Source organism: Plecotus auritus, assembly GCF_963455305.1.
Source record: "Plecotus auritus genome assembly, chromosome: 5".
In the NCBI taxonomy this organism is placed as follows: Eukaryota; Metazoa; Chordata; class Mammalia; order Chiroptera; family Vespertilionidae; genus Plecotus; species Plecotus auritus.
The window spans coordinates 50405550-50429688 of NC_137776.1; the positions used below are offsets into that span (position 1 = coordinate 50405550).

The 24139-nt window shown below is 38.6% G+C and overlaps 1 protein-coding gene across 1 annotated transcript in view; it reads left to right on the forward strand.

Annotated features, from left to right (window-relative positions):
- The window catches only part of FASTKD1 (FAST kinase domains 1), a 41554-nt gene that overhangs the window by 835 nt on the left and 16580 nt on the right, over positions 1-24139 (forward strand). Inside the window, exons 2-6 of the mRNA XM_080669206.1 lie at positions 1872-2389; positions 13933-14001; positions 16273-16398; positions 21531-21929; positions 23282-23392. Coding sequence (XP_080525332.1) covers positions 2055-2389; positions 13933-14001; positions 16273-16398; positions 21531-21929; positions 23282-23392 — 1040 coding nt within the window. The 5' untranslated portion in view covers positions 1872-2054. The remainder of the gene's footprint in view (positions 1-1871; positions 2390-13932; positions 14002-16272; positions 16399-21530; positions 21930-23281; positions 23393-24139) is intronic.

Genomic DNA, 24139 nt, shown 5'->3' on the forward strand with positions numbered 1-24139 from the left:
TAGAGAGGAAGGGTCTGAGTATACGTTTAGTGTTGGGTTGTTAGCGTAATGAGGTGTTCAAGTTGAAAGAGTCGAAATAATGGGTATGATTGTCCCAGCTTCACTAGTACTAGAGTAGTTTTTAAATCTTTTTCAACCTAGCTTTTCTTATCTGGAAAATGCAAACGACAATATCTACCTGGCAGGTCCAGAAAATTTAATGGCATAATATATTTTAAAAGTCCTTTTTAGAATGTTGCAGAAGTATTAGATGATGTGGTTTTAGCCCTAGCTTTAAAACCATTGTTTCTTAACTAGAAATATAAACAGTTATGTTTTAATTATTTTTAAAAATTGATTCTACAGAGAGAAGGAGGGAAGGAAAGAAGAAGAGAAACACTGATTTGTTGTTCCACTTATTTATACACTCATTGGGTTAGTTCTTTTTTAAAAAAATTCTTTCTTGTTGAAAGTATTACATATGTTTCTTATATGAGCCCTGACCAGGGATCAAGCCCTCAACCTTGGCGTATCCGGACAACGCTCTAACTAACTGAGCTACCCGGCAAGGCCTATAATATATTTTTTAAAACAAATTATTTTTCATAATTATCTTTATTTTATTTTTTATTTTTTTTATTATTATTTTTTTAAAATATATTTTATTGATATTTTACAGAGAGGAAAGGAGAGTGATAGAGAGCTAGAAACATCGATGAGAGAGAAACATCGATCAGCTGCCTCCTGCACACCTCCCACTGGGGATGTGCCCGCAACCAAGGTACATGCCCTTGACCGGAATCGAACCCGGGACCCCTCAGTCCGCAGGCCGACGCTCTATCCACTGAGCCAAACCGGTTTCGGCTTTATTTTATTTTTTAAAAAAATTTTTAATTTTTTTCATAATTATCTTTAGTTCATTTATTGCTTCACCATATCTTGTTACATCACTTGTTTTTTTTTCATATTTTCTTATTGGACCTTTAATCATCTTGCTTATTGGTTAAAACCTATGTCTAAGGTCAAAAATGACTAAATTGTTTGAGTTACTTTGGGGCACCAGGAGAAAGGAGCGATAAATTATCCTGAAAGCAAGTATACCAGAGACTTATCCTTCTGAATTTTTTTAAAAATTATGCCTCTGAATTAATGGTTACTCTTTGTAGAAACTTTAAAGGTGATATATTTATTTATTGCAGTTTTACTCTTTTTTTTTTTTTTTTAATCTTCACCTGAGGACATGCTTAGGAAGGGAGAGAGAGAAACATCGATGTAAGAAAGAAACATCTGTTGGTTGCTTTCTGTATGCTCCCTGGATGGGGATCAAATCGTAAACCCAGGTATGTGCCCTGACTGGGAATCAATCCAGCAACCCTTTGGTGCACAGGACAATGCTCAACCAGCTGAGCCACTAAGTCTGGGCAACAATTTTACTCTTTTATTTAAAAAAAAAAAAAAGTTCTGAATTTGAGACTTTTTTCCCCTGTTGCTGTTATGGTTACATTTGAAAACTTTATCTAAATGTTAGATGTAACAACATTTAAAAAATAATTTTAAGTTATAGTTGACATGCAATATTATATTATTTTCAGGTGTACAACGTAGTGTTTTGACATTTATGTACCTTATGAAGTGATCACCACAATAACTTTAGTACCCGTCTGCCACCATATTATTGACTGTATTTCCTACAAACATTTTTTAAGTGGGATGCAGAAAGAAGCCTTGTTTTCTGGACATTCAGTTTTGGATCAAACTCTACTATCTAGTTTAGACTAAGAATAACATCTCTAGTTAGTGCAAAAAAACTTGTTACTTTAATTTGAATGTTGGAATTAGTTTGATATTAATCATGTAAGTATAGCCATCTTAAACCAATTATTATTTTACAGAGGTTGTATATTGGAATGGGACTTGGAGTCATCATAATGGAAGCAAAAAATATGAAGGAAAAACAGCTTTGTTTATACCAGGATGTTGTACCTGGCTACTAGTTGTAAATGGTTTTCTTTACCCACGAAAATTTGTGATGTGAATGAAAAAGCACCTTTTTTCTAGACTCATTGTTTACAAATATGCTTACCCTAAGAGCTATTTGTTCATTTTCCTGGAGAGTGTTTCGTTTTCGACCCTTCGGTTGTGAACCATTAATTAGCCAGATGGATAAGTGTACAAATGAAGAGCAAATATTTGATCTTATTGAAGAAAACAAAGCCATAATTTCAGAAGAGGAAGTGGGATGTGCATTTAATATACTTCAGCAGTTTCAGAAGCAGAAGACCGGCTTGTTGAAAAGTGTTGAATGTATCAGAAACCATCCCCAATTTCTTACTCTTTATAATTTAACTACAAATAAAATGGAATTTATGAATGATGATAACCTGGTGAATGTGTTGTACTGCATACAACAGTAAGTAATGTATTTTTAGATTTTATAGAAATGATTATATTTAATTTTCTAAATATCTCTTTAAAATGGAAAACTATATTTTTCTTATAGTTTTTCTGATCATCTAATATTTTAAAGATGTTTAGAGAATATTCTTTGATTGTGGCAATCATTTCACAATATTTGCATCTCAAAGCATCATGTACAACCTCAATATATACAATATTTGTTAATCATCTATACTAATAAAAGGATAATATGCTAAATAGACCAGGCATCTTCCAGGCATCCTTCTGAAGTCCTTCCGGACAAAGCCACGGTGGAGGGGGCTGAGGCAGAGGTGGTTAGGGGCAACCAGACCGGCAGGGGAGGGCTGCTGGGGTGACCAGGCCGGCAGGGGAGGGCAGTTAGGGGCAACCAGGCCCACAGAGGAGGGCACTTAGGGGTGATCAGGCAGGCAGGCAAAGGTGGTTAGGGGCAATCAGGCAGGCAGGCAGAGGCAGTTAGGGGCGATCAGGCTGGCAGGGGAGCAGTTAGGAGCCAGCAGTCCCAGGTTGCGAGAGGGATGTCCGACTGCCAGCGGGATCGGGCCTAAACCGGCAGTCGGACATCCCCCGAGGGCTCCCGGATTGGAGAGGGTGCAGGCTGGGCTGAGTAACTCCCCCCCATGCATGAATTTCATGCACCGGGCCTCTAATACCTCAGTAAAGCTGGGGAAAAATTTAAAAAGGAAAGAAACTACATTGTTTGCAAGGGAATCAAGCCTTCAGAACTCCCTAAATAAAGGATTCAGCAGTTATATAAAGGGTAAAAAAGCACACAAAAGTTATAATTAGTCTGTTAGTCTCTGGTGGAAAAATAGTTTTCTCACAGGATAATCCAACTTGCAAGGCCTATTTAAGTAGCTACAGATGTTGACATTGCACAAAGCAGAGATAAAGTTGTTTTTATTAGAAAGTCAACATACAGTAAAGGGGTCTAAAGCTTTACTTATATTGGGGATACGTGTAAGAATAAAAAAGAGTGGCTCTCCCTTGTTTTTGGTGGTCTTTCTCAGATTGTAAAGTTTTTTCTCTGAGGTACATGAGAGAATATGTAATGATGAACTGGGTAAAATACCAGTTTTGCTTTCTCAGTGGTCATGTTAGTTTGGAAAATGCCAAACCAGACAAAATTAAACAGATCTTTATTGCAGGACTCTTCAGAGCCATTAATATGCCAGTGTATATTTGAATTCTAAGTGGGCATTTTCCAAACTTATTTAACCACAAAACATTGTGTTGAACATCTCATAAGACTGATGTGAGTGTCAGGCACAGAAGGAGAAATGCTGTTTGGTAATTTGCCTAAAAACTGCATTTCTATGTTTCCCTCAAGTCATCTATATATATAAAAGCCTAAGTGACTGTTACAACTGAATGGCCGGAATGACCGGTCAACCAGTCACTATGACGTGCACTGACCACCAGGGGACAGATGCTCAATACAGGAGCTGCCCACTGGTGGTCAGTGTGCTCCCACAGCCAACCTCCCACGGCCAGCCAACCTTCCCCAGTTCCTCCCCTGGCTGCCAGGCCCTGTCTGGCAGCCGACTGGCCCAGCCCCAATCGGGACTGGGCGAGATGGCCCCAATAGGCACTGGTCACTGGCCAGGCCTAGGGACCGCACCTGTGCATGAATTTCATGCAATGGGCCTCTAGTATTTTAATAAGGAAAGGATTTCAAGAGTAATGTAATTGTGTTTTCAATATTTTTAAACAGGATGTAGTTTGATTTTGCTTCATGACTCAACCTGAAATTCTTTGATTTTGAGGAGATAAAATAATATAGACTTATTAACATTATAAAGATGTTGAAATTGGTTAAAAAGAAAAACTTTTATACATACAATATATGGTATATGTGGCTTAATTACATGTGTAAAACATCCATTGTTAGTAAAGATATACTGGAATAGGAACTCTTTTCTAAAAAATATATTTTTATTTAAAAAAAGCTATACTGGAACAGGAGCTCTTATATGTTGCTGGTAGTGTAATACGTGTTATGAACTTTATTATTTTTTTATTTAAATTTTATTTTTCAATTACAGTTTATATTCTGCATTATTTTGTGTTAGTTTCAGATAATGGTTAGACAGTCGTATATTTTACAAAGTGATTCCCCCGATATTTCAAGTGCCCACCTGGCATCATACATAGTTATTACAATATTATTAACTACATTCCTTATGTGTACTCCACATTCCTGTGACAATTAAAAAATATTTTTATTTATTTCAGAGAGGAAGGGAGAGGGAAAGAGAGACAGAAACATCAATGATGAAAGAGAATCATTGATCAGCTGCCTCCTGCGCGCCCCCTACTGGGGATCGAGCTTGAAACCTGGGCATGTACCTTGACCAGAATTGAACTGTGACCTCCTGGTTCATAGGTCAATGCTCAACCACTGAGCCACACCGGCAAAGCCTGTGACTATTTAGTAACTACCAATTTGTACTTCTTTTTTTTTTTTTTTTTTTTTTTTTTTTTTCAAATTTTTATTAAGGTATTATATGTGTACATATCTTACCATTGCCCCCCACCCCCACCCCACTCCCATACATGCCCTCACCCCCCAATGTTTTGCATCCGTTGGTTACTCTTATATACATGCATATAAGTCCTTCAGTTGATCTCTTATTTCCCCCACCTCTCCCTAACCTTACCACTGTAATTTGACAGTCTGTTTGATGCTTTACTGCCTCTGTAACTATCTTTTTGTTCATCAGTTTATAATGTTTTTCATTATCCCCAAATGAGTGGGATCATGTGGTATTTTTCTTTCATTGACTGGCTTATTTCACTTAGCATGATGTTCTCTAATTCCATCCAAGTGCCTACAAATGGTAGTAATTCCTTCTTTTTTACGGCAGCATAGTATTCCATTGTGTAGATGTACCATAGTTTTCTGATCCAGTCATCTGCTGATGGGCACCTAGGCTGTTTCCAAATCTTAGCTATTGTAAATTGTGCTGCTATGAACATAGGGGTGCATATATCCTTTCTGATTGGTGTTTCTGGTTTCTTAGGATATATTCCTAGGAGTGGGATTACTGGGTCAAATGGGAGTTCCATTTTCAGTTTTTTGAGGAAACTCCATACTGTTCTCCACAGTGGCTGCACCAGTCTGCATTCCCACCAGCAGTGCACGAGGGTTCCTTTTCCTCCGCATCCTCGCCAACACTTGTCGTTTGTTGATTTGTTGATGATAGCCATTCTGACAGGTGTGAGATGGTATCGCATTGTTGTTTTGATTTGCATCTCTCGGATAATTAGTGACTTTGAGCATGTTTTCATGTGTCTCTTGGCCTTCCTTCTGTCTTCTTTCGAAAAGCTTCTATTTAGGTCCGTTGCCCATTTTTTTATTGGATCATTTATCTTCCTTTTATTAAGTTGTATAAGCTGCCTGTAGATGTTGGAAATTAAACCTTTATCAGTGATACCATTTGCAAATATGTTCTCCCATACAGTGGGGTTTCTTGTTGTTTTGTTGATGGTTTCTTTTGCTGTGCAAAAGCTTTTTATTTTGATGTAGTCCCATTTGTTTATTTTCTGTTTGGCTTCCATTGCCCTAGGGGCAGTATCACTGAAAAAGTTCTTTTGGCATATGTCTGAGATTTTGCTGCCTGTGGATTCCTCTAGTATTTTTATGGTTTCCCGTCTTATATTTAAGTCCTGTACCCATTTTGAGTTTATTTTTGTGTATGGTGTAAGTTGGTGATCTAGTTTCATTTTTTTGCATGTATCTGTCCAATTTTCCCAACACCATTTATTAAAGAGACTGTCTTGACTCCATTGTATGCTCATGCCTCCTTTGTCAAATATTAAATGCGCATATTGGTTTGGGTCGATATCTGGATTCTCTATTCTGTTCCATTGATCTATATGTCTGTTCTTGTGCCAGTACCAGGCTGTTTTGATGACAGTGGCTTTGTAATACAGCTTGAAATCTGGTATTGAGATCCCTCCTACTTTATTCTTCTTTCTCAGGATTGCTGTGGCTATTCGGGGTCTTTTTTTATTCCAGATGAATTTTTGGAGAGTTCTTTCTAGGTCTGTGAAATACGCCGTTGGTATTTTAATGGGGAGTGCATTGAATCTATAGATTGCTTTGGGTAGTATGGACATTTTGATGATGTTGATTCTACCAATCCATGAACATGGTATGTTCTTCCATCTGTTTACATCTTCCTCTATCTCTTTTTTCAGTGTCCTGTAGTTTTCCGCATATAGGTCTTTTACCTCCTTGGTTAGGTTTATTCCTAAGTATCTTAATTTTTTTGGTGCGATGGAAAATGGGATTGCTTTTTTAGTCTCTCTTTCTGTAAGTTCATTGTTGGTGTATAGAAATGCCATAGATTTCTTGGTGTTAATTTTGTATCCTGCTACATTGCCGAATTCATTTATTAAGTCTGTTAGTTTTTTGATGGAGTCTTTCGGGTTTTTTATGTACAATATCATGTCATCTGCAAATAAGGACAGCTTTACTTCTTCTTTTCCAATTTGGATGCCTTTTATTTCTTCTTCTTGTCTAATTGCAGTGGCTAATACTTCCAGTACTATGTCAAACAGGAGTGGTGAGAGTGGGCATCCCTGTCTTGTTCCTGTTCTTAGGGGAAATGGTTTTAGTTTTTGCCCATTGAGTATGATGTTAGCTGTGGGTTTATCATATATAGCTTTTATGATGTTGAGGTATGATCCTTCTATTCCCACCTTGTTGAGAGTTTTTATCAAGAAAGGGTGTTGGATTTTGTCAAATGCTTTTTCTGCATCAATTGATATGACTATGTGATTTTTATCTCTCAATTTGTTTATGTGATGTATCACATTTATTGATTTGCGGATATTGAACCATCCTTGCATTCCTGGGATAAACCCTACTTGGTCATGGTGTATGATCTTTCTGATGTACTGCTGGATCCTATTTGCTAGAATTTTGTTGAGGATTTTGGCATCTACATTCATGAGGGATATTGGCCTGTAATTCTCTTTCATTGTGTTGTCTTTATCTGGTTTTGGTATTAGGGTGATGCTGGCTTCATAGAAGGAGCTTGGAAGTGTTCCTTCCTCTTGAATTTTTTGGAATAGTCTGAGGAGGATAGGTTTTAGTTCTTCCTTGAATGTTTGGTAGAACTCTCCTGTGAAGCCATCTGGCCCCGGGCTTTTGTTTGCCGGAAGCTCTTTGATGACTGCTTCAATTTCTTCCATAGTTACTGGCATGTTGAGCTGTTTAGATTCTTCCTGATTGAGTTTTGGAAGGTTATATTTTTCTAGGAATATGTCCATTTCCTCCAGGTTGTCCAGTTTGTTGGAATAGAGTTGTTCGTAGTATTTTTTAACAATCCTTTGTATTTCGGCGGGATCTGTTGTTATTTCACCTCTTTCATTTCTGATCTTGTTTATTTGGGTCCTCTCCCTTTGCTTCTTGGTGAGCCTGGCTAGAGGTTCATCAATCTTGTTTATCCTTTCAAAGAACCAGCTCTTGGTTTTGTTGATCTTTTGTATTGTTTCTTTGGTCTCTATGTCGTTTATCTGTGCTCTGATCTTTATTATTTCCTTCCTTCTGCTTACACTGGGCTTTTCTTGTTGCTCTTTTTCTAACTCTTTGAGTTGTTGGGTTAGGTAATTTATTACCCCTGTTTCTTGTTTTTTGCAGTAGGCTTGTAGAGCTATGAACTTCCCTCTCAAGACTGCTTTCGCTGTGTCCCATAGATTTTGGATTGTAGTGTTTTCATTGTCATTTGTTGTCATGATGTTTTTTATTTCTTCTTTGATCTCTCTGGTAACCCAGTCATGGTTTAATAGCATGCTGTTTAGTCTCCATGTGTTTGATTTCTTTGGGTTGTTTTTATTGTAGTTGATTTCCAGTTTTATGCCACTGTGGTCTGAGAAGATGCTTGATATGATTTCTATCTTCTTGAATTTGAAGAGACTTTGCCTATGTCCCAACATATGGTCTATCTTTGAAAATGACCCATGTGCGCTTGAGAAGAATGTATATTCTGTGGCTTTGGGGTGAAATGTTCTGAAGATGTCAATTAATTCCATCTGGTCTAGTGAGTCATTTAGGATTGATGTTTCTTTGCTGATGTTTTGTTTAGAGGATTTGTCCAATGGTGATAGTGGGGTATTAAAGTCTCCTACTATGATTGTATTGCTGTCAATGTCTCCCTTGATATCTTCCAGGAGTTTTTTTATGTATTTGGGTGCTCCTGTATTGGGTGCATATATGTTTACCAGAGTTATTTCTTCTTGTTGGATTGCTCCCTTTAGTATTATGAAATGGCCTTCCTTATCTCTTGTTATGTCCTTCAGTTTGAGATCTAATTTGTCAGAAATAAGTATTGCTACCCCAGCTTTTTTTTCAGTTCCATTTGCCTGGAAAACCTTTTTCCATCCCTTCACCCTCAGTCTGTGTGCGTCTTTTTTTCTGAGGTGGGTTTCTTGTAGACAGCAGATATATGGGTCGTGTTTTCTTATCCAATCTGTTACCCTATGTCTTTTGATTGGGGCATTTAATCCATTTACATTTAAAGTTATTATTGATAGGTACTTATTTGTCGCCATTCCTATTCTTTACCCCTGTGTTACTTCTTCGCTTCCTGTTTCTTTCTTTCTTCCTTTCTTTCTTTCTTTCTTTCTTTTTTTTTTTTTTTTTTACAGTAGACCCTTTAGCATTTCTTGCATTGCTGGTTTGGTGGTAATAAATTCCCTTAGTCCTTTTTTGTCTGTGAAGCTCCTGATTTCACCTTCAATTTTGATTGACAGCCTTGCTGGGTACAGTATTCTTGGATTCAGCCCCTTCCTTTGCATGACTTTGTATATTTCATTCCATTCCCTTCTGGCCTGATGAGTTTCTGTTGAGAAATCAGTTGCTAGTCTGATGGGGGTTCCTTTGTATGTAACTTTCTGTCTCTCTCTTGCTGCTTTTAAGATTCTTACTTTGTCGTTGGTGTTTGCCAATTTAATTATAATGTGCCTTGGCGTCGGTCTTTTGGGGTTCATTTTGCTTGGGACTCTGTGAGCTTCTTGGATTTGTGTGGGTTTTTTCTTCCCTATATCTGGGAAATTTTCTGTCATTATTTCTTCAAAGAGGTTTTCTATTCCTTGCTCAGCTTCCTTTCCTTCTGGAACCCCTATTATGCGGATGTTGTTTTGTTTCGTGTTGTCCCAAAGTTCCCTTAGACTCTCCTCCTGCCTTTTAATTTTTTTTTCTAGAAGTTGCTTTTCTTGGGTATTTTTTTCCATCTTGTCTTCTAGCTCACTGATGCGGTCCTCTGCTTCTTCTAGTCTACTCTTGATGCTTTCTATTGAGTTCTTTACAGCAGCGATGTCATTTTTCATTTCTTCTTGGTTCTTCTTCATTTCCTCTTGGTTCTTGCTCATATTGTCGAATTTGTCTTCCATTCTTTTCAGCCACCTTATGACCATTTCTCTGAATTCTTTTTCTGGAAGGTTGCTTGCCTCCATTTCGTTTACTTCCTTTTCTGGTGATGCCTGCTTTTCTTTCATATGCGGGCTGCTTCTTTGTCTCCCCATGGTCTCTCTTCTCTGGGTGTCTGGTTATGTAGTTCTCTCTCTCCTGCGTTGATTTAAAGGCACAAAATACAGCACTACCAGGTACAACTCACAAGGCACTGAACAGGAATGTATTCACGATATTAATAACCTCCAATAAAGGTGACCACCAGAGAAAGGCAAATTAGGTGATAGAAGAGAAAGAAGAAGAGGAAAAAAGAAAGAAAGAAAAAAAAAAAAGAAAAAAGGAGTGTGAAAATGAAATTGGGAAAAGGGAAAGTAAAGAGAAAAAAAAAAAGGTAAGAGAGACAAGAAATTGACTAAGAGAGAAAGGGGAACAGACTATATATATTGGGGATAAAACTCCAATAGAACAATCACTAATCCCAGCAAATGCCAGCAACAAGTGCCTGGGGATTAGTACAAACTACAACACCAACTAATATGGAGTGAGGCAAGGGAAAGCTGAAGCACAAAACAAACAAAAAAATAAATAAAAGAAGAATAAGCAAAACAATCTCACAAAAAAAGCATAAAAATTGGATATAATCTACATTCAAGCAAACAACAACAAAAGGACAGAGATAAGGACAAGTTTATGGATAACTCAGACAGCGAAGGGAAAGGTGTATGTGGACTTGGAGCAGGGGATTGGAGATTAGATATGTAAGTAGGGTGAAATTTTAACAAGGGGTAAACAGAAAGAATAGGGAAAATCTAAAGCAGTAAAAGGGTAAGACAAACAGGACACTGAAAAAGGGGAGGTTAGGAAGAGAGTGATGGCCTAAAGGTAGAGTTGAGATAGAGTAAAACGATGCTAAAGGAAAGATAAAAAATAGAATGTAGAACCCTAATCCCAAAATAAAATGAAGAGAAAATAAAATGACACTTTAAAAAAAAAAAAAAAAAAAAAAGATAAAATAGCAGTAGTAATAATACGGATTGAAAATAAAAATGTAATCATTAAAAAGGTAAAATCAAGTGATGAAAAAAGAAAAAAAAGTTTCTTGATTAAAAGATGCAAAAAATGAAAATTTAAAAAAAAAATAAAAATAATAAAAAAAATAAAAGGTAAAAATAAAATGTGGAGTAGTGAAGGTCATTCACTTCCTCTGTTTTTCTGTTTGGCACGCCTGTTTCTCAGTCCAGACAGTATTGCAGTTCCCTGCGATCCACTGCTCTTCGGTGTTGTAAGCCAGTCCTGATTTTAAGCAGGCGGTGTGTCTTAATTTCTCGTATTCCTTTATTTTTGATTACACAAGAGTCAATTTGTGATTCAGCCCCTGGGTGGCAGTGTTTCTGGATTGACTTCCGGGTCTATCTATGGCCTCTCTAGGCAGTGTTAGAGCCTTCTTTCCCTGTGGCACTCGCCACGGACCTATGGGAGTGGGCTGCCTCAGAGCTGGCTCTCTGATGGTCACTCCCCGCTCCGATCCCCAGGTTCCAGAAAAACAACCTTCCCCTGCAGTCTCCCAGGGTGTCCCCAACTGGGTGATCCTATGTATTGGGCTTAGTAATCAGATGCAAGGATTTGAAGAGGAAAAAGCCCAAGTGTGCGAATTCCGGGACTGCGAGTAAGCCCAGGCACCCAGGGAGCGCACGGGCTGCGCGTAAGTCTGGACTGCCTGAAATTCTTAGGGTGTCCCTGCACTTCAGATCAAAATGGGTTGCTTTTTAGAGTGCCCTTCTCTTAGCAGCTCTGAGGACCCCTTTCCACAGTCACAGATCACGCCAGCCCCTACAGCCACGGATTTTTCTAGGCACAGACTTCCCTGGTCCTCCAGCTCCCGCAAAACGCGCGTTCCTCTCTCCCGCCGGGACCAGAGACCTCACCTTATCCCAGGCGAAATCTGACCTTTCCGTGGTGGAGTGTAGAGCTTCTCTGACCCCGTGTGCTTGCGCCAGTTGGGGAGCGTTGTTCTGGGGCTCGCAGCTGTTCCGTGGGTGCCGCAGTTGTGGATTCTCAGGCTTCAGATAAACTCCACTTTCCGGATCAAGATGGCGCAGACTCCGCGTCCAAGCCCGCAGCTCCGGGAGGGGACCCAGCCGCAGTTCGTGCTGCCAGGTCAGGGGAACCCCGTTCAGCAGTCCCCCACCTCCTTCTGGAATTCAGCTGTCTCCCAGCCAGCCAACAAACACTCCTTGCGCGACCCTCAGCTGTTCTTTCTTTCTGCTCCGGGACAAGGCTCGGAACACGTCTGTCTATTCCGCCGCCATTATTCCCTCCCGCCAATTTGTACTTCTTAATCCCCTCACCTTTTCACCAAGTCCCCCAGCTCCCCTCCTCTCTGGCAACCACCACTTTGTTCTCTGTATCTATGAGTCTGTTTCTATGTTGTTTGTTTTTGTTCTTTAGATTCCACATATGATATTTGTCTTTCTCTGACTGACTTATTTCACTTAGTATATACTCTCTAGGTCCATCCATGGTGTATATCATGAACTTTAAAACTACCCTTGGGTGGGGGGGGAAACTACCCTTGGATCCAATAATTTTGCTTTTGTGATTTATCCTAAAAGGGTGATCTGAGATACATATAAAGATTCTTGTACACGGAAATTCATCTCGGCATCTATCTATATATATAAAAGGCTGAGTGACTGACCGTCCATTCATCTGACTGACTGACTGACTGGCCAGTACATATGACACACACGGGCAATTTAAAAATAAATGTTGACTCATGCACTTCTTTATAGAGAAAGGGCGAATAGCGATATTAAAATATTTTAATTTTATAATACTATATTATATATACTATTTTGACATGTAATTTTTTGCAGTTAATGTAATTACCACACAAATCTTTCTTCTAATTAATTTCCTTTCAATGTGCACGAATCCATGCACCTGGCCACTAGTTGTTCATAATATTGAAAAACTAAAATTCAAATAGGTAAATATTTAACCAAACGATACTATATTCACTTAATGGAATAATATACAATCATTAAAAATTATGTTGCCCTAGCTGGTTTGGCTTAGTGGATAGAGCTTTGGCCTGTGGACTGCAGAGTCCTGGGTTCGATTCTGGTCAAGGGCACGTGCCTGGTTGTGGACTCGATCCCCAGTAGGGGTGTGCCAGAGGCAGTGGGTCAATATTCTCTTTCATCATTGATGTTTCTATCTCTCTCTCCCTCTTCCTTCCTCTCTGAAATCAATAAAAACATTTAAAAAATTATGTTTTGAGTACTATGTAATAACTTACACAAATTCCTACAATATAATATTAGCTTATTGAAAAAAGCAGGGTATAGAAATGTTAAAGAAGTATGTATATTTTATGTGTGTAGAAAAAATAACTGAAGAGAAATGTTCCAAATAAATGATGGTGGCTATTTATGAGTAGCAGAGTTACAATTGATTTTTATTACCCTATTACAATTTTTCTTTATTTTACAAACTTTATCCTATAGATATATTTCTATAATCAGAGCAAAGTAATTCAGGTTATGTGCACATTTATTTATTTATTTATTTAATAATACATTTGTGTTGTTTTTTAAAAATATATTTGTATTGATTTCAGAGAGGAAGGAAGAGTGAGAGAGAGATAGAAACATCCATGATGAGAGAGAATCATGGATCGGCTGCCTCCTGCAAGTCCTCCACTAGGGATCGAGCCCACAACCTGGGCATGTGCCCTTGGCCAGAATCGAACCTGGGACCTTTCAGTTCGCAGGTCGACACTCTATCTACTGAGCCAAACCGGCTAGGGCTATGTGCACTTTTAACATGAAATGCATCTTTGAGCATTTCCATTGTTCAGTGGAGGGCATTGAAACAAGCAGATAAAACGTTAACCGGATATGAGATAAAGTATAGATATGTATTAGATTGTACTAAGAAATCAGAATACTGAAATAAAGCAGACTAGAAATAAGGACTATCTAAGAGTATAATAACCTGCAGTTCACTTTTGCATTGTAATTCATACTACATGTGTTTTAAATAATTTAAAAATGCATAGATATAGAAAATTATTTTCTCTTGTTTTTATTGAGGTTTGCTGTTGAGTCCCATGACCCACTAGTTGAAGCACTAGTGACAGAAGCATGGAGAAGACTGGAAAGGCAAGTACTCTGCGTTCTTCCCCTAAGGTCAGGGTTATCTTTTTCAGGGTTATCACAGTAAAATCTTCTAGGAAAAAAATGGGGAGTGTGTTTTTCCTTGAGGGAGAAAGAACAGTATTTCAAATGTTTCCTCTTTAAATTAAGCGTCGGGAACATACACAAACAATAGTATGGGGAATGCCTGGGGTGGGGCAGGGTTGGGTGGAGGGAGGCAAAAGGGATAAAATGGGAGACATCTGTAATTTGTTTCTGTCAACAATAAAACAAAAAGAGTAGGGAACATAATGTGCTTTTCCATATTTACACTTAATCCTATATAATAAAAGAGTAATATGGAAATTGACCGTCACTCCAACACACGATGGCCGCCCCCATGTGGTCAAAGGTGGCTGCCCCCATGTGGACACAAGATTGCCACCACAAGATGGCCTGCAGGGGAGGGCAGTTGGGGGGGACCAGGCCTGCAGGGGAGGGCAGTTGGGGGGGACCAGGCCAGCAGGGGAGGGCAGTTAGGGGGAACCAGGCCTGCAGGGGAGGTTAATTGGGGGTGACCAAGCCAGCAGGGGAGGGCAGTTAGGGGCAATCAGGCTGGCAGGGGAGCAGTTAGGCGTTGATCAGGCTGGCAAGGGAGTGGTTAGGGCGTGATCAGGCTGGCAGGCAGAAGCGGTTAGGGACAATCAGGCAGGCAGGCGAGTGTTTGGGAGCCAGCAGTCCTGGATTGTGAGGGGGATGTCCGACTGCCCGTTTATGCCCAATCCCACCAGGATCAGGCCTAAACGGGCATTCAAATATCCCTCGAGGGGTCCCAGATTGGAGAGGGTGCAGGCTGGGCTGAGGGACACCCCCATTGCCCCCCCCCCCACTAATTTCGTGCACCGGGCCTCTAGTCAAAATATAAATAAGGTAGAGTCAGCTATTCATGGACTGGCATTGTTTTTAACTTTATTTTTATTGTTGACATTATTACAGGTGTCCCTATTTCCTCTTCCTCTTCCTTCCCCTTTGCCAACCTACACCCAGCTTCCCCTCAACCCCACTTCCCTCTGGCCATCACCACACTGTTGTCTGTCTATGGGTTATGCATATATGTTCTTTGGCTAATCCCTTTACCTTCTTTCATCCAGTCCCTCTTTCCCCCCTCTCCTCTGACAGCTGTCAGTCTGTTCTATGTATCCATGCTTCTGTTTCTATTTTATCAGTTTATTTTGTTCATTAGATCATGGACTGGCATTTTTGAATTTTCTTTTCTGGAAGAGTTCTACTTCAGAAAGAAGATTTTCTCAAGTGATAGGCAGTCAATTAAAACCTAGATGTTCAGGAGCCATAAAAAGAGAAAAAAGAAGACACCAGTTTTCTAGAAAGGAAAACACTTTAACAGCATCTGTAGGAACTTGCCTATCTCTCTTTTTTTATGGAGAGGCAATGAGCATAGTTCATCAGTGACTTAGAAGCTTTCAGGTCCATTGCTGCAAGCATTATCAATTCCTAAATTACAAACTCATCTATTTATTTCAGATTTATTTCCTAAACTACAAACTCATCTATTTTCTTTCTTCCTTTTTTTTTTTTAATGTTAATCCTCACCTGAGGATATTTTTCCATTGATTTTTTTAGAGACAGTGGAAGAGAGAGGGAAAGACAGAGAGAAACATTGATGGGAGAAGAACACATCAATTGGTTGCCTCCTGCATGTTCTTCCACCAGGGCCCGGTCTGGGGAGGAGCCTGCAATCAAGGTACGTGTCCTTGACCAGAATCAAACCCGGGACCCTTTGGTCCATAGGCCGACACTCTATTCACTGAGCAAAACTGGCTAGGGCCAAACTCTGCTATTTTCATCATGTTGTTATAATCAATAATCATCTAAAAAATGTGAAATTTATTCAGGGTATTCTTGAGTATTGAGAAGTCTATACAATTTATATTATACAAGAGTATATGAGAACTCTCCATTTATAAGAGAGCTGAGAGAATAACAAAGCTCATTTTGGCAAATATTCACTGAGGATCAAGCTGGCAACCTGGACATGTGTACTGACCAGGAATTGAACCGTGACCTCCTGGTTCATAGGTCGAAACTCAACCACTGAGCCACGCCAACTGGGCAGCATGGGTTACTTTAAAAATAACAAATAACATTTTAGAAAAATTTATTTTAAAGTAGTAATGTAATAGTAATATAATAATATTTTTTAATTTTTTATTTTACAACTGTTTTATGTTTTAAGAGGAAGTAAATACTAATGATCTCTTCTGTATATTTCTTCAATAGGTTTGATATGAATGTGCTGGCAAAATTTTCCACTTGCCTAGCAGATCAACAGTTACATTTTAGTCCATTAATGGGAAAAATAGCTGATATTGTAAGTAGGAACTTGGAAACCATACAGGACTTAAGGTAAATTTATTTAGAAAGCCTTTGTGTTGTGGTGGAAAGGTTCTGGGCTTTGTATGCATACACACTTAGATTGGCCTATTTCTAATTATGTGACTTTAACTTCTTGAGAAGTTCACTGTCCGCATTTATAAAACAGGGATAGTAGTGTAATTACTTTGCAATGTTGTTGTGGGAATTAGAGATAAAGTATTTAAAGTATAACACAATATTGTAACAGTTTAGTCCAGGGGTGGGCAAACTTTTTGACTCTAGGGCCACAATGGGTTCTTAAACTGGACTGGAGGGCCGGAACAAAAGCATGGATGGAGTGTTTGTGTGAACTAATATAAATTCAAAGTAAAGGAGCAGAGGGGAGAGCAAGAGAACCCTCCGCTCTTTTTGCTCCGCAGGCCGGATAGAACAGCCGAACGGGCCGGATCCGGGCCGTAGTTTGCCCATGGCTGGTTTAGTCTGTTATATATACCAATGTTTATGGCAGTATTAGTCACAATTGCCAAAAGATTTGGAAACAACCCAAATGTCTTTTAATAGAAGAATGGACAATCAAAATGTGGTATGTATCTACAATAGAATATTATTTAGCTTTAAAAAGGAAGGTAATTCTGACACATGCTACAACATAGATGAACCCTAAAGACATTGTGCTAAGTGAAATAAGCCAGACGCAAAAGGACAAATTCTGCATGATTCTGCTTCAGATGAATTACCTAGAGTAGTCAAAGTCAGCGAAACAAAGTAGAATGTCTGTTGCCAGGGGTTGGGTGGAGAGGAAATGGAGATTATTATTTAATAAGTAAGGAGTTTTTGTTTGAGAAGATGAAAATGTTCTCCAGGTGGATGGTGGTAATGATTGTACAACAATGTGAATGTACTTAATTCCACTTAACTGTACACTTAAAAATGTTTAAAATGGTAAATTTTACATTATGTCATTTTTCTATACACATAAAAGTAGCTTGTAAAAGCAGACAATAAAAATAGTTGTAAAGTAAATTTTGTTTAACTTTAAAAATTATTATAGACCCCTTTAGAAAATCTAATGAAGTATTTGGACATTTCCTCACTCCAAACTGCAGTTACAAATATATATATAATTTTGAAAAATAATTTCAGGGGTCTTTATGGTTAAACTAAATAGCAATGTTAGGTTACTAGTTAATGCTAATATTAACTTTAAACATTTGAATAGAGAAGCCAAAGTATTGTACAACTGGGTCTTTAAAAATAGATTTATTTTCTTGAAAAGATTAAAAGAAATTTAGAAACAAAAATATGTAAATAGTTCCACTATCCTAATAGTTGAGATAGTTTCAGATTTATATTTTTATATCTTTTCTGTAGGTGGTTTTCTATTATCATCCCCAGGTATTTGTTATATGTCTTTTTTTTTTAAATTATTTTTATTTTTATTTTAATAAATCTTTATTCAGATTATTACAATTGTTTCTCCTTTTTCCCCCCATAGCTCCCCTCCACCCAGTTCCCACCCCACCTTCTGCCCTTACCTCCTCCCCACTGTCCTCATCCATAGGTGTATGATTTTTGTCAAGTCTCTTCATGAACCCCCCATATCCCTTTCCCCCTGAGAATTATCAGTCCACTCCCTTTCTATGCCCCTGATTCTATTATATTCACCAGATTATTCTGTTCCTCAGGTTTTTAATTCACTTGATTTTTAGGTTCACTTGTTGATAGATATGTATTTGTTGTTCATAATTTTTCTCTTTACTTTTTTCTTCTTCCTCTTCTTTAAGAATACCTTTCAGCATTTCATATAATACTGGTTTGGTGGTGATGAACTCCTTTAGCTTTTTCTTATCTGTGAAGCTCTTTATCTTCCCTTCAATTCTGAATGATAGCTTTGCTGGGTAGAGTAATCTTGGTTGTAGGTTCTTACTATTCATCACATTGAAAATTTCTTGCCACTCCCGTCTGGCCTGCATGGTTTCTGTTGAGAAATCAGCTGACAGTCGTATGGGTGCTCCCTTGTAGGTAACTAACTGTTTTTCTCTTACTGCTTTTAATATTCTCTCTTTGTCTTTTGCTCTTGGCATTTTAATTATGATGTGTCTTGGTGTGGTCCTCTTTGGATTCCTTTTGTTTGGGGTTCTGTGTGCTTCCTGGACTTGTAAGTCTATTTCTTTCACCAGGTGGGGGAAGTTTTCAGTCATTATTTCTTCAAAAAGGTTTTCAGTATCTTGCTCTCTCTCTTCTTCTGGCACCCCCATAATTCTGATGTTGGTACGCTTGAAGTTGTCCCAGAGTCTTCTTACACTATCTTCAACTTTTTGGATTTTTTTTTGCTTTTTGCTTTTTCGGTTGAGTGTTTTTTGCTTCTTTGTATTTCAATTCTTTGACTTGATTTTTGTGTTCCTCTAGTCTGTTTTTGGGTCTCTGTATAATATTTTTTATTTCAGTCAGTGTATGTTTAATTTCTAGTTGGTCCTTTTTCATATCTTCGAGGGTCTTGTTATATTTATCGGCCTTTTCTAGTATATTCTTGAAAAGCCTTATAACCGTGGTTTTGAATTCTATATCCAGTCGTTTGTTTTCCTCCATTTCTTTCGTTTGTGATCTGATTCTTTGACGCCGCATTTTCACTGCTTCCCTGAGTTGGTAAGGTAGATTTGTGTGCTAGGTTTCCAATATGGCCCAGTGGGTCTGCCTCCCCAGTTAACCTGAGGTGGACACTCTTGGTGCACCCCTTTGTGGACTGTGTGTACAGCCTTGTTGTAGTTAAGTCTTGATTGTTGTTGGTATCACTGGGAAGAATTGACCTCCAGGCCAGTTGGCTGTAAGGATCAGCTGTGTCTATGCTGGGAGAAGTTTGGTGCTGGAGACAGCCTTATAGGATTAGACTTACCAAATTGCAATAGCCTCTGTGCTCAGCTTGGATGGGGTGGAGTCTCAGTCTTGGCTTCCCGTCAGCCTTGCCCTTGCGCGCACGTGCGCGCCTTCAGACCTCTGCCTTTCCCGGCTCCCGAGTCTCCGCCCGAGAGTCCAGACTCCCCCCACAAGAGCGTGGGTCCCCAGGGGCTCGCCTGGAACTGGGGTCCAGTGCAGTCAGAACTGGGGCTCAGTGCAGTCAGGAGCCTCCGACTCCCTTCCACTAGGGAAAGCCTGTGGCAACCTCCGCAGCCTTTGTGTGCGCTGGCACGCGCGCGCCTTCAGACTTCTGCCTTCCCCGGCTCCCGAGTCTCCGCCCCAGAGTCCAGACTCCCCCCGTAAGAGCGTGGGTCCCCAGGGTTTCGCCCGGGACTGGGGTTCAGTGCAGTCAGAACTGGGGTTCAGTGCGGTTGGGGGCTTCTTTCCCCCTTCTGCCAGAGTAAGTCAGCCAGGCTCTCAGCCGCCCTTCCTCTCTGCATGCACAAAGACCCTTTGCCGTACCTCCAATTCTCTGTGAGCTTTTCTCTTTCCTTCTAGTTGTAGAATTTTCACTCAGCCAGCTTTCCTGTGGTTCTGGATGGTGTCCGTTCTGTCTTTTAGTTGTAGTTTTGAAATTGTTGTGTGAGGCAGCAGTTTAGGTGCTTACCTATGCCGCCATCTTGGTTTCTCCTATATGTCTTTTTAAAAAATTTTTTACTTATTGATTTTTAGAGAGAGAGGAAGGGATTTTTGTGTGTGTCCCAATTGGGGATCCAATCCATAACCTTGGCACATTGAGACGGTGCTCCAACTGAGCTACCCAACCAGAGTCCTTGTTATATGTCTTTTCCATTCTGCATTTATTCATCATTATGGATGCATTCTTGTAGTTGTGATTTTCTGATTTTTATTATGTAAGAACTGTCACTTGAAAGCAGGGACCTCACCTTTATAGTTTTGTTGTCTTCCAAGTGCCCAGAAGAGTGATTTATGTGTTTTTTTAAATTATTATTATTTTTTGATATATGTTTTTTAAAAGTGTTTATTGATTGAAGAAATATTAAATGCTACTTCATGTTTGGTATTGTCTGTCATATATTAATATCAATCTAGCATGAAACATTAAAATATATAAAATCATTAGAAATATTTAACCAAGATTTTTATTAGTAACCTAGAGGCGCAGTGCATGGATTTGTGTTCTGGTGGGGTCCCTTGGCCTGGCCTGCGCCCTCTTGCAATCCAGGACCCCTAGGGGGATGTCAGAGAGCGGATTCCAGCCTGATCCCCACAGGCCAGGCCAAGGGACCCCACCGGTTCACAATCGGGCCGGGGTGGGATCATGTGAGGGCTCCAGGGCATGTCCTGCCCATCTTGCCCAATCTCAATCGGCCGTACCCCAGCAGCAAGCTAACCTACTGGTTGGAGTGTCTGCCCCCAGGTGGTCAGTGCACGTCATAGCGACTGGTCAAATGGTCGAATGAACGTCAGACACTCAGCGCAGTGGTCGGCAAACCGCAGCTCGCGAGCCACATGCGGTTTGCCGCTCTGTTGACTAATGAGTTTGCCGACCACTGGACTAAACTAAATGTTACCGTGTAGTTGGAAGCTGTGAGGTTTAGGCAATTGTGGCATATTGTGTGCAAAGAGGTAAAGGGTAGTAATAGTGTATTAGGCTTTTATTATATAGGATTACAGATATACAGAGACAAGTCTAATAAAGCAAAGTTCTATTACCAAAAATACAAAATGAGACTTTTAATGTTGCATTCATGGGCTGTTGGTCCAGTGATTTCTGAGTAAATTTCACTAAAATATTTTCCTTTAGTCCTGGCCTGGTAGCTCAGTTGGTTAGAGCATCATCTTGATACACCAAGGTTTGATTCCCAGTCAGGACACATACAAGAAGCAACCAATGAATGCATAAATAAGTGAAACAACAAATTGATCTCTCTTTCTCGCTCTCAAAAAAAAAAAAAAAAATCAATGAAGAAAAAAAATTAAAAAAAATTTTTTCTTCAAAGAAGCTATCTATAGAACAAGATATTATATATATACTCAATAAAAATATTATTTCAATGCTTTTTTTTGTTCAAAGAGGTTCAATTACTCAGAGATCTGAGGGAAGTTCTACTAGTATTTAAAAAAAATTGTTATAAAACAGATAATATTTTTACCAGTTCCTTTCTATATCTATTTTTTTAGTCTTAGATTTGTTCATTATTCTTAAGTAATGTAAAAATTTTTGCATCTTTTTCCTTTTTCAGGTCTTTGTCTGTTTTGATGGTCAGCATATCTTTTTTAACATCACGACGTTTTCAAGAACAATTAGTGAAGAAAACAGAACTTCTTTTTGATACCATAGATTCTTCCCAGGTCAACGTTGCAAGAAGAATAGTACAATTCCTTAGAAATATTAAATATAGTTATTACCCACTATTAGAAAGGTGTAATAAAGTGTTTTTAAGCAATGTGAATGACCTTGATTTGGATGTCATCAGTAAAATATTTAGTCTGTACCACTCTCTACAATTTCATAATTTTGAATTTATTTTAATAACTAAAAAGAGGCTAACTGAAATGATTCCTCTGTTTGATCAGCCGGCGACCTTTGTAAAATTGTTTGTAGTATTGGGACCTGTGGCAGGACCTGAAGAAAAGAAACAGTAAGTTCTGCTAAAATGCTTTACTTTTCTGTGGAGACTATATGGAGCCTTCAAGCTTAGATCTTGCATTCTGGAAGGCACAAAAATCAACTGTGGAATGGAAAATAATCTCATATGCTCTGCTCCTCGATTCTTTCTCTGTTTATTCTAATTTACATCTCAAACTCTTATTCCGCTATTGTGTTCTGAAAGGGAGCCAGTACCCCCTTGTGGCAATGGATGAGGGAGAACACTATTTAAAGACATTTATTCTCCCTTCCTAGGTCATGTGACTGGCTTTAAAATAGGTGTAAGACTGCTCTGCCCAGTTTAGGCTGTGGACTATTCAGAATTATAATAGTTAACAAGACCATTTTTTGCTTGGTCTTCACATTCATCATCAAAAACATTTATATTGTGCACATTGGCATAGATTCCCATGACAGGTTTGAGTGAATTTGATCTATCTCCCATCTTAGAAGAATTTCCAGTATTGCTAGATATTAATGTAGATAGAAATTTTAGGGACATAAAAATGAGCAAATACTGCATACATGATTACTGATAAGAGCAAATGGATAAGTACTATTAGTGGATTAGTTAAGCAGGGGTTCCAGAGAGTTGCATAATAGAGGTTTCTACATCATTACTCTGTTAGCCAAAACTTCACGGAGAGTTTTATTTTTAAGAATCCTTAGAGCCCTAACCAATTTAGCTCAGTGGATAGAGCGTCGGCCTGCCGACTCAAGCGTCCCAGGTTCGATTCCGGTCAAGGGCATGTACCTTGGTTGCTGGCACATACCCAGTAGGGAGTGTACAGGAGGCAGCTGATCGATGTTTCTCTCTACCCCTCTCCCTTCCTTTCTGTAAAAAATCAATAAAATATATTAAAAAAAAGAATCCTTTGAAATATATATGAAGAAATTTCAAGATACATTTTAAGAGACTATCATGATGAGAACAAGATGATTATTTAAGAAACCTTTATTGGAATCTTTTTTTTGTCACTAAGTATTATTAAAATCTCATGCTAAAGCAGTACAAAAGTTGAATTTAACTGGGTCCCTGCCTTCAAAGATTTTATATTCTAATTGGGAGGATAGAAATATATAATTGAAATATGTAAATACTATGACACTACAAAATAGTTTATGAATTAGTACTCAAATTAGTGATACAGTTAGTGAGTGCTATGTGCAGACAGAAAAGTGAGAAAAATGTGAACTAAAGTGTCTGGGAAAAGCTATGAAGAGCATATTTGAATTAAGTTTTTCTTCATGTTATTTTCTATTTGTTACTTAAGAACTGTTATTTAAAATTTTTTAAATAAACTATCCATTTTTCAACCTAAAAATATTTTTCTTTGCTTCTAGACTTGAATCAACTATATTATTGATGTCAGAGAAGCTGACCAGCCAGGAAGCCCTGGCAGTGATTGGAGCAATGGAAGATATGGAAAGCAGAAATTTACATCTGATTAAAAAGTAGTCCTTACTGAAATTCATTGTGTTAAGTCTAGTTGTCATTCATAACTAGCTGTGTTTTTGAGGAAAAATTATGTTTTTTTCCCCTATAACCTAGCTGTTGGTTTTGAAGAAATAAGGAATTAACACTTATGGTATTATTTATTTCCTAGTTTGTTTTTTAAAACAGAAATTCTGAAATTGTTTATAGTATTTTTCATTTCATTTGCTACTGTTGTTATTCTCAAGTGGAGTGTCATAATCTAGGAAAGTTGAGAGCATAGAGCAGGATCCTACTTTTCAAAAGGACAGTTTCTGGAAAATAGTTGGCATCTTTGTGAGCTTGGTTTCACACCACAGTTGTTACCTTGAAATCATACTATCACATATTAACTTTTTTGTTAACTTGAGATTAAGAAGGAAAAAAATTCATGGTTTTATATATATATATATATATATATATATATATATATATATATATAATTATTTTAAAAATATATTTTTATTCATTTCAGAGAGGAAGGGAGAGGGAGAGAGAGAGAGAAACATCAATGATAAGAGAATCATTGATCGGCTGCCTCCTGCATGCCCCCTACTGGGGATCGAGCCCACAACCTGGGCATGTGCCTTTGACTGGAATCGAACCAGGGACCTTTCAGTCTACAATCCAAAGCTCTATCTAATGAACCAAACCAGCTAGGGCTTATGTTATTTTTTTTATTATCTATCATATTCCATTTTGAAAATATTCCTTCTGCCTTATCCCTC